General features: G+C 40.1%; 2 protein-coding genes across 2 annotated transcripts; both read right to left on the bottom strand.

Annotated features, from left to right (window-relative positions):
- Positions 1 to 2,455: 2,455 nt before the first annotated feature.
- LOC131926422 (RNA-binding protein 39-like) lies at positions 2,456 to 4,200 on the bottom strand. The gene is given in 3 exon segments (XM_059281826.1): positions 2,456 to 3,678; positions 3,681 to 3,927; positions 3,929 to 4,200. Coding segments are annotated over 3 exon segments (1,569 nt in total). The 5' UTR covers positions 4,166 to 4,200; the 3' UTR covers positions 2,456 to 2,593.
- Positions 4,201 to 6,833: 2,633 nt separating this feature from the next.
- On the bottom strand, positions 6,834 to 9,699 carry LOC131893903 (hemoglobin subunit alpha-like). The gene is made up of 2 exons (XM_059244019.1): positions 9,628 to 9,699; positions 6,834 to 7,675 (listed from the first exon to the last, which is right to left on the bottom strand). Exons 1-2 carry the CDS (start codon positions 9,694 to 9,696, stop codon positions 7,301 to 7,303), a joined length of 444 nt encoding a protein of 147 aa, XP_059100002.1. The 5' UTR covers positions 9,697 to 9,699; the 3' UTR covers positions 6,834 to 7,300.
- Between the last annotated feature and the right edge of the window lie 1,262 nt (positions 9,700 to 10,961).

Genomic DNA, 10,961 nt, shown 5'->3' with positions numbered 1-10,961 from the left:
ACAACATTCCAGAAGTAGTGTGATTGTGGACCTTAGAATCGACTACCTCTACTTTGTTAGACTAGCACAAATTCTTACTGTATTCTAAATCTTATCCTTATATCTACAGATAAGTTTTATAGCAAATGGATCCTATCACAGGTCAGCACAAGTGGATTCAATACAGGGATCAAAATATTGTGGGGATCCCAGCCTCAACAGATACATCTACACTAAAGATCCTGCGTATACAACTCAGAGAGCAACACAGCATGGAGGGGCAAAAAGATTTTAAGGTCAAGAACACCAGGAAGCCTGTTGTGATCTAAATTATAGGATAGGGCATTCTAATTCATTTCAGATACCAAAGGGAAACTGTACTTTTCGTAAAAAAATATAATCCTCTGGTTATCTTTATGTTTTACTGTTGTCACATCCTGGGATAACATCTTACTGTAACTTCTGAAACCAGCATGAAGTACATACAGAATGGCTTTTCAAGAATGAATACTTGGAAGTTTGAGTGAGAAGTTAATTGACCAATAAGGAAAGGTTTGAAACCCTCCTAGGATATAGTTAATTTAATTCACAGAAGGTTTTAATCTTTAGGAGGAAAATTATTCCATTTGGCTTCTTACAAAGCAGAGAACAATGACTGCTCTTCGCACACAAACCGTTAGTTATTGGCTTTGATTTCCTTTTGCATGCTTGGAAACACCACAGGACCACTCCAATCCAGTTTTTTTTTTTTGATTCACAGAGATTAACATTAATATGTAAAATATATTGTCACAGTGACCCACAATGTGCCATGTTCTACGACTCTTAAAGACACTGTAAGGTTCGAAATAAGGAAGGTGTTTGGATTGAAATTCAATTTGTAGAAAATGAGTCAAATGAACCATTTCTCAATTTGCATTTCCAGATTTTAGTTCGCTTTCACAGAAAACTTAAAAATACCCAAGAGCCCTAGTTCTCATGATTTGAGGGCCAGACTCACTGGGCTGTGTTGGCTTATCTTCTCAGCAGAGTGGTGGGATTGCAGTTCCTCGTGGCTTCTGTACCTCGCTGACTGAATATTTAAGACAATGACATTGGACAGCAGCCCTGAGTAATTTTCCAGCGTCTGTTTGTTGGGAAAACAATCTACTCTTTTGTGTTTGCTCCTAGAGATTTCCCTTTTCTCTTTTTCAAAGAAAGAGATGGGAAGAGGAGACTAGGACTTTTTCTACTCTTGGTTTCTATGATAACTCTAGTAATCATTATTTCTGCATTTTATCCATTCTTGCTTATTGACTACAATGTTCACTTGCAATTCGGTGCTTCTCACAGTTTGATTACATGGATTATGGATTTTTTTTTTTATTTGTGGAGACTTAGTAGAATATTGCTTATACTAGTTCTACCATTGTATTGATATCAACAAATATTTGTTGAAATAAAGAATGAGTTCTACCTTATATTAATGAATAATATACATTACATGTATAATATATGTAATTATGTATGTAATTACATGTATAACTACATGTAATGTAATTCAGATATGAGAGTTCATTGTTATGATATGAAAGGTCCATGGGAAATATAACAGAATAAAACAGCAATTCAATTGAGGAGTTGAAGCACATGGGGAAAAAAAAGTCTGAGAGAAAATAACAGAGTATTTTATAGAAAAATAAATAAATGTTTTCATTGAACTAAGGTAAATATTCTTATTTTTGATTCATTTAAAAATATCACTTTCATTCTTGATTAGTCTTAGATTTAAAGAGAATTTGCCAACACATTACAGCAAAATCCCAAATGCCTCTCATTCACTGTCAGCATGTTCAGTTACACGATTTCACTTTAGCTTGGCATGTCTGTTAAGAATAAGAAACAAACATCAAAGTTCAAAAGATTTTACATTTTGTTTGTATTTCATTGGTTTTCACATATGTCAGAATATTAATGTGTTGAACCTGGCCTCAGGGTTGAGAGAAGGTGAGTACAGGACCATGGCAGCCACGGAAGCAAGGACAATACCTTTGCAGGTGGACAAACGCTTAGGGACCACAGTTAAGGTGGGCTGTCTGTGCTATGGGTATGCTCCCTGGTCAATTCTATTATCTAATATTCATAGGCTATTTTCCATTGCACAAAGGTCAACATCATAAAGTCTGCTGATGGTATGGATACTTCTAGAATTAACTATAGTTCTGTATAAATGTTTACGTTTTCTTATAGGTGTTAGTATTGCCAAGCCAAGGGCCAAAGAGTTGACCTGACCCCAAAGATAAGTTCAGCTCCAGAGAGGAGAGTCCAAATGTAGGTGGATGATTGACAGCTCTACTAGGCCATGTCAGCAGTGGGGACTGATATGAGCTAGAGTCCCTAGGACAATCAGGAATTCTCTGGATTTCTGTCTCAATGTACACATGGGGACCCACACATCTCAATGCTGTGTCTCCTCTTTTTTTTTTCCTGTTAACATTTTTATTTTTCAAGATAACAGGAGTTGTATACAAATGACAGTAGACCCTTGCTTCTTTATTTTTATCTAAATAAAAGATAACTCAAGATGAATTCTCAAGAAAAAAAAAGCTATATACATAAGGGACTATATCTTCCTTCATCGTCTACTTGGAACCAGTAGTTGTGTTGCTGTCATAGAATCCGGAAAGAGGTTGTGGTAAGTTGGAAGAGGTACATACGCTGCAGTTACCATTTTAGCAGCAAACCATCTGCCATGCAATGCATTGACAGCAGCAATAGATGGGCACTTCACATACACATTGCCCTGAGCTGAATTTTTGTCAACATAAATATGAGTAACTCCTCCATGTTTATTACATTCTTCAATCACATCATCTTTAATCTCTGTATCCCATCCAACTTCTTCTTCTGTTTGAGGGTTAAACATGTTAGAAAGTTGGAAACACTGTGTTGCCAGTGGTTGAACAGATGCAGCTGCAGCTAAAGCTGAGGCTTCAGTCTGTTGGGAAAGTCGTGTTTGCAAATCTGCCACAGCACCAAATGCCAAAGAGCCACTCATTTGTAAAGCTTGCTGTGCTGCTGGTGGAATCTGCAATCTTCTACCCTCTGCAAGTCTCGCCATCAATTGGAGACAACCAGTTGTTCCCAAGTCAATTCCAGTCCTTTCTAGTTCGTCTCTGTCCAAAAATGAACTAGCACTAGAAGCATCAGTTCGTTCAGTAACATGATCAACTTTCATTGGCCTCCCAGCTAGTTCAAATCCATTAAGCTGCTCCAGAGCTTTTTTGGCACATTCTGAATCAGAAAATGTAATGAATCCATATCCCTTAGATGGACCTGTTTCACTATCCATCATGAGCTGAATACTTTCAATCCTTCCAAAAGGCTCAAAGATCCCCCGGAGCATATCTTCAGTTATGTTAAAGTGAAATGAGCCCACATAGAGCCTCATAGGTCCAGCACTTCCCTTTTGTAAATTGTTTGCCATTGCAGCCGCTCTGTTTTTTTCTGCCTGGGATGCTTGTACTATAATTGGCACTCCTAAAACATGCTGGCCAGTTAATCCAATTGCTAGAGGCACTGAACTAACATCAACAAATTCCACATAAGCAATTCCTTTGGAACGTCTTGAATTTCTATCAGAAATCATCCTCACATCTCGAACCTTTCCTACAGTAGAGAAAAACTCTTCCAAATCCCTTGGCCGAATTCTTGCTGCAGTTGCATGCAGGAAACTGTCCTTGCATCTCTGTCCTCAGGAGTTAGATTATCAATAGGTTCCCTCACAGGGCTCTTGTCTTTTCTGAATGAACTTTTGCTTCGGGAACGTCTTCTGCTTAATTTGATGCTATGAGGCAACCCAATCTTTCCTCGGATGGCACTGTTAAATTTTGGTCCGGAGTAGGGACTTCTGTAGCCACCTCGGAATCTTCTATCTCGACTTCGTGAGCGGCTTCGTCTCTTTTTTTTTGCTTCTACTGCGTTTCCGTTCCCGGCTTTTGCTCTTTTTCCTCTCTCTATCTCTACTTCGCTTCCGTTCCTTACTTTTGCTTCTCTTTCGCTCATGACTACAGCTTCTGCTCTTGCTTTTTTTTTTTTTTTTCCTCTTTTTGCTACGTTCTTCATGGCCGTTAGCACTGCTCAACTTGTTCTCATCCTTCTTGTAAGGGGCCGCAAGCATTGCTTCAACATCAATATCGTCTGTCATTTTCTCTACACGCCTGTGCGGGCTTTGGAGCGCCTGTGCTCCATTCAGGAAGTCTGCTGCCGCCGCCGCCCGCCACCGCCGCTTCTGTTAAGCCCCTAGACCCAGGCCGCGGTACCGCCCAAGCCAAATATCGGGCCCCGAGGGCGTCTAGGCCCAAGCGAATCTAAAAGAAACAATGAGATTAAAGGAGCCCGCGCGGGTGAGCAAGGCAGCGGCTTTGGCAGCTCAGGATCCACCCCTGCGACAGCGTCGGCTAGCTCTCTGAAATCGCTGTGTCTCCTCTTTAGAATAAACCAGGTGAGGTTGCTCTGAGTTTCTTGATCTGAAGTTCTTTGGCTTTGTTTTCCTGACATGTTTTGAAAACTCTCATGTGCTCAGATGGTTCCAATCAATTTTAATGAGTTTATAACTAGGTATTATTTTACTCAAGAATAAACTATTATCATTCTCTTCCTGAAGGGCAAAAATGGTTTTCATGTTTACAAGAAGGAAGAGAGTCAGTTGAACTTTGTATTGATGTCTAAATGAAGAGAGATACTACGTGTAAAATTAAGGCCACCAGGGGAGTGATTATCATGAAAACCAGGTCTTTACAATGAGGAGCATCTTTGGGCAGGGCCTAGCCCATGATGTCAGTGGTAGTGTGGGCAATGAGTAGAGAAAGAGAAGGGGAGGGATTGGAGAGCATCTTCCTTGCTGCTTTCTTCCCTTCAACAGAGGGATGCAGGTGCTCTGCCATTGTTAAGCAAGTGTACTGAAACTTCTGAATCCATGAGTACAAATAAAGATTTACTTATTTCTTCTAAAATGATGTTGTGTATTTATCTTAGTGAAAAAATTTATGACTACTTGTTTTTCATTACCAATCAAGAAGAATTAAACCTAAAACCCGAGAACCCAAGAGGGACAAAACATACCCAGGGGTTTAGAATTTTACTAAAAACGGACTTTAGTTTTGAGTAACAAAGAATGGATACTGGAACAGACAATGATGCGCTTTCACATGACCAAAGTGATGTAGCTCATGCCTTCAGAGAAGACAGGAAAAAGACAGTTTCAATAACAATAGTGTTACAGATTAGTCTGCTTTTATTGAACTGGAAGGTGAAAATTCATGCAATCTGAAGTGTAAGAGGTTTTAGAACGAGAAATGTCTCCCGTGTAATTTAATTCTACTGATAAAACTTTATTGCTTCATATTTCTTTGAAGGAAGCCACTGTTAGCAGATTTAAAAATCTTTGATATTTATTTCTCTATTTTATTCCATTACATAAAATAATGTGAATGGCTACGTTAAGAATTTAAAAATGCATTTGAAGCTACAATTTAAAATACAAAATTAAAAGCTGATTTCACTGTTTTCCAATGTATAATGTGGCTTGGTAGTTGATATCCTGCCCTGCCAAGTTGAAAAAACTCAAGCAAAGTAAAAAGTAAATACGTCAGGGAAAAATCACTGTCTAAGAATTGGGCACAAGATGCAGACCATAACAAATTCAAATGGCAAGGGCTCACCATCAAAAGCTTTGTGGGAAGCAATACCAGACTATGAATCCTTCATCTGCTTTGAGGACTTTATGCTGTAAGAGTGTCAAGGAGATCCATTCTCTGAGGAAGACCCTCAACACGTTCAAAGCTTTCCTTTAAGTGTTCTACTAGGTGTTCACAGTGAAGATTTCAGGGGCATATAACCCTACCAGGCCTCCAGGAGAAGGTGGTGGTGGTGCAGGAGCAGCCATTTGTAACGTTAGAGTGAAGGCTGTTCTACTTACAAAGGCCAGTCTTCAAAAACGAGCACATTACCAGTCCCTTATCTGAGGTCTGTAAGAACCTAACTGACTTGAGTGGATATGAACATCCAGCTCAGACTTAAGACCTCCCCACGCTCGCCCACGTGCTTGCGTTCTTTCCCGTTCTTCTCCGGCTATGGAGTGTACTCATTGCTCGCACATACGCCGCTCTTGGCTGCCCCGGTCCTCGGGTTGGGTCCATCCCGTCCCCAGTAAGAAAAAGTGTCTTCTCTAGCGATCCGAGGTAGGGATGTGTTTTTGCCATCTCGTTGGGGTTCCCTCCCGCATGTGACGTCCCTGTCACCGTCCTCCCCGGGTGTTCCCCCACGCCCGTCTTCGTCTTCGGAGGATCCCAAGTGTCTGTGCTCCTCTGGCCCTACTGTAGCTGGCGCCTCCGGGGAGGGATCACGCGGGGCAAGAGCGGTCGTCATGCAGCGTGCTTGGAGCCCGGGGGTTCTTGTGGTTTAGGGGACGAGGGGCCCGCAAGTACGCTCGTGTGCCGACTTTTCTTTTCCACATGGAGAAAGGGACATAGGATTGCAGGAACAGGGCCTGGACAAGACTGGGGTTGTCAACATTCAGTTATAGACGGGGGAGGGTCTCATAGGCCCTAGGCCCTCTCTAGGAAGGTATTGGCAGTTGGTGGTTTCTGGAACAGGGGAGTCATTATCTTCAGAGATTGAGCCATTGGTGATTTGTCTTTGCCCCAGGGATTACTATACACAAGACCGTATGTGTAGCTCAGATCAAACCCAGTGGTTCACTACCAACCAAACAAAAAGACATGAAGCAGGAGAGTGAGTTATTGGGAAAAGAGTTTATGATTCATGGGAATATGAGGGAAATAAGAGATTCTGAGGTTGTCATCAAAATCTATCAGATACGTGTATGAACTTATCAAAAAGGAACTTAAAGGGAAAAATCATGATAGTTAATAATTTATAAGCACAAAAGTTCAAAGTCTGAAGCATAAAACGTTTCCACTCACTTTTGATTAGACACCTGTGAGGAAAAGTGAGTGGCCCATGATGATTTTACTGGGAATCCTGCCATGAAATAACATGTTCGTTTAAAGAAAGAACAAGGTTGGGCCATTAGTTGTGAAGTGATGCTAATTACTAGCTGCCTGCTTCTTCCACAGCCAGTTCTGAACACGTTCTCTGCCGCCTCTGGCCATTTTTAGAATCTTACTGGAAGGAAGAGAGATTGATTTACTAATTTTATTGTATTTATTTAGAGTCTCTACTATCCTTGTGTTTCGGTGATTCACTAAATATGATACAGGCCTTGAAAGAGAGCCTAATAAGAGACACAGGTAGGACACTAGGGGGCTCCTAGTTAAACTCAATGGGAAACCAACACATTTCCCACTAAGTCCAAGAATTCGTCCAGCATGTTGATGTATTTCTGTGTGGAATCGTCTTGTTGGTGCCCAACTCCGGCCCCTTCAGGCCTATGGGCCATGCTACTGACGTTTACTGGCTCCACTTGTTGCTTGTGAGCACAACATGTTCTCAGGGAAGTCAAGACTGTAGACAGGTCTAACATGTTTTGATCAGCATTGGCCCGGTCTCCAAATGATGTGTCAACTTGATGGGAGGCACAGAGCATCTTCTCCAAGGCTTCTACGATATTTTCTTCACCTTGGCAGTCAATCTTGTCCAAAACAGCCTTGATATTTGCTTTGTAATCAGCAGATGTGGTGGATTCTTTCTGTGTCTGAGTCAGAATTTGAGGTAGAGATAATTTTTTTTATAACAAGGTTTACAGTAAGAAACATAAGACTTATCTATTTATATTTGTGCAAAATGTAATAAAATGGGAAGAGGGGTTGAGCTTGTGACTTATCCTAGGCCACAAAGGGAGCACAGGCTCCTTGTCACCTGTAGTTACAGAGAGTTTGGCTCAGCGCATGAGCCATAGTCCCACTGTATTCCATCAGGATTATTTCACAGGTTTGGAGCACATTCTCCTGGGCTGCTTAACATCCAGCTTTCAGATAGTAAGACAAAAAAACTCGCCAACAATTTGGGGATAGTAAATTGATTATTGATTGACTGAAGGGGCTGTTTCTCAAGTTTGTTCAAGTTAGTTGTAGAAATGCAACTGGTGAGCTATTAGCACTGGTTCAAAGTGGCACATTATCGCTCAGATGTGTGTATGTGAGGATCAAGTGTAGGTGTAGAACAATGCTTGTGAATTGTCTGACCAAGGTCTAAGGATGATTTTCCACAACAGTGTGGGGTCTTATGGGTAAGAGAAATATTTTAAGCTATGTGAACATAGTGTCATTATATTTTTTTTCTAGTATTTGGAGGTTTATTCACTCCTCCATGACCAAAGAATGATTTTCTTTTAGAGTATCAAAATTCTTTTCTCACAGACCTTACCATATATAGTATGGCAATTGTCTACTCTATGTCTATGTAGTGGGTAGCTTGTTCCAGCTTTGACCTGGAAGTGCTACCCCCATTGAGGCTTCCGGTAACTGTCACGCCTATGAGGCAGGGCCGAGAGATGAGCCCTTAAGACCCGAGATCCAGAAGTGCTGGTTCTCTTGGTTCCTGGATCTTGGATGCTGGAGGTAGACCTAGCAGAGTTCTCCAGAGAACACCGCTGGACTGCACTACACCTTTCCCGGGCTGTAACCGATTCCTTTACTTGTAAGTTATCCCACAAAATAAACCTCCCTTTTTAACTATGTAGGGTTGCCTTAATACTTCCACCAATATCTACGTCTATCTCCTGTTTTACATTTCCATGAACATGAGCCATTAGTGAGTGCTTAAACAAATAGACTAAACACACTTACCAATTCTTGGTAGAAAGAATGTACTTGCTAGACATCTGTAATACTGAATCACTGCATTTTTTAAACTCAAAATCAAGTACAAAACAAGTTTATATCAAAACTCAAAATGAGTTTTCTTAGAGAAAAATAATAGTAATTTTCTACCTCTTATGCTATGCTTTTATTTGTATAAAATTCTTCTGAAGAGATGTGTTTTCTAATGAGTATCAGTTGAGTTTTTATTAGGAGGGCAGAAATTTAAAAATTTTTTCACAATTATGTATAAACTATAGCATCTTTCCAGACTTCATCTTGATTAAACAATATGTAATCAAATGGTTAGCAACCATCTGTATGACACAGAGGAAGGAGGGGTTATATCTATCTCCTGAGATTGCAGGAAACTTCACATGCTATAGAGTTTAAAGGATAATTTTTGCTGTTGGTACTCAGATTCAACTTTATTTGAGACAAGGTCCTTTTTTGGTTGCTAGATTCTTCTGCCTGTGCCTAGTATTTCAAAGTGGGAGTATTGCCATTGAAAACAAGCTTTCTATCTAAACTCAATTTTAATGCTTTACCGACTGACAGATATCTCAAGCCTCTTGTTGTGCATCTTTGATGTCTGATAAGGACCATGCATTTGTAGTGCATTTCACTTTTCAAGTGTCCACTTCCCATATGATACTGATGAGTACTATACCTGCCAGGTAGAGAGTGCATCCTTATTCTCTTATCTAGAAAGACTTTTAAGTGCTTCAAGACCCCAGTGAGATTGCGACACCCAACAGATCCTCTGGATTCCTATACTCTCCAAGCAGTGTACCATTTTATAAAGTTGTTTGGTAGATCTGAGATAATTAATGCATTTTAAACTTACCTCTCCCTTAGTGAGAATAGATGACAGCAACAGAGTTGTGAGAAACAACATCACTGGGAAGGAAGCCATGACTGAAACTCATCAATGAAAAAAGTTCTGGTTAATTAAGCATGGGTGGGACACAGAACTAACCAACACAGTGACCGAAATCATGCCAAAGCAAGTATGTATGGCTGACAAATTCATAACAATATAAGGGAAGAATTGTCAGGTGGGGTCCTGTAGTTTCATTGTGCCCACTTTGCCTCTGTTAGACACAATACATAAACTAAAGGACTTGACTGATGTCCCTGATGTGAACTTGCAAAGGCTAGAGAATTCTTTCTTTCTGTACAGGTCTATTCCTCTGTTCTTAAAAGGAAATGTAGAAAACAGATCCAGTTTCAATTTTCTTTTCACTTTGTAACGCAGCAAGTTTTGCAATTCCCTGTGTATATTGGACACAAATCAAAATGCCAGGGTTGTGATTATGCAGCTATAAACATACAAACATCTCAGAAGTGTCATCTTCGAAGAACCATTGAAAGTTATGCCAATTTTGACTTATATTCCTATCAATTTTCACTATTTTCCTTCAATATGAAAATATGAACACAAATAATAATTGTATATCTATTCTATTTAATCTCACTTAATCCAGGTTTTGTTAGGTGAGCTGTTTCATATTTTCATTAAGTTTTAAATACACCCCACTCCTTGCACAAAACATCCCTTCTCAATGAGTCACAAAGTTCTACATCCTTTACATGCTGCTAAAAGACCACTAGTGTGGAATGCACTCACCTTCTTTCTGGAACTCATGCAAATGGCTTACATGTAAATTAAAGGTGTGGTGTCTCGCTTTGTATATTTTGTGTACTTTCAAAGTCCTCAAAATCTTTTCTTTTTTTTTTAATTTAAAGTATGTAATTTGCTCAATCACAAGGAAGATCCATTATCGGCAAAGATCTAGAACACTTTACATTTTTATACCATTTCCCCTTCCCTTTCTTCCATTCAAGCCCTTCCATACAATCCTTAATGCACTCTTTCAAACTCACTGCCTGAATTTCATTGCAATTCATGACTAAAATTTTAGTCAAAGTGTCCCCACAGAAATCTGTTATGTCTTTTTCCTTGGTCTTCCCTCATAGACACCAACAACTGCCCAGGATCTAGAAAACATTCCAGGTTACCCTGGATCTCCACACACTCAGTGCCCAGACCTTCCAGAATGACAACCTTGATTCTTCTTCCTGGTGGGCCAGTAGGAGTCAATTGCAAAGAATGCTTCTGCTTTCTAGGACACTTACTTTAGGGCCTAGAGTGTAGGCAAAATGTGACCTCACTCTTTT

Source organism: Peromyscus eremicus, chromosome 16_21 (genome assembly GCF_949786415.1).
Source record: "Peromyscus eremicus chromosome 16_21, PerEre_H2_v1, whole genome shotgun sequence".
Taxonomy (NCBI): domain Eukaryota; kingdom Metazoa; phylum Chordata; class Mammalia; order Rodentia; family Cricetidae; genus Peromyscus; species Peromyscus eremicus.
The sequence above is the reverse complement of the archived record's forward strand: the minus strand, read 5'-3'. Positions and strand labels throughout refer to the sequence as shown.

Coding starts and splice junctions, on each gene's coding strand:
- LOC131893903 (XM_059244019.1), bottom strand. CDS start 9,696: ATGGCTTCCTTCCCAGTGATGTTGTTTCTCACAACTCTGTTGCTGTCA. Junction 7,676..9,627: donor CTATTCTCACTAAGGGAGAG/GTAAGTTTAAAA, acceptor ATTCTGACTCAG/ACACAGAAAGAATCCACCAC.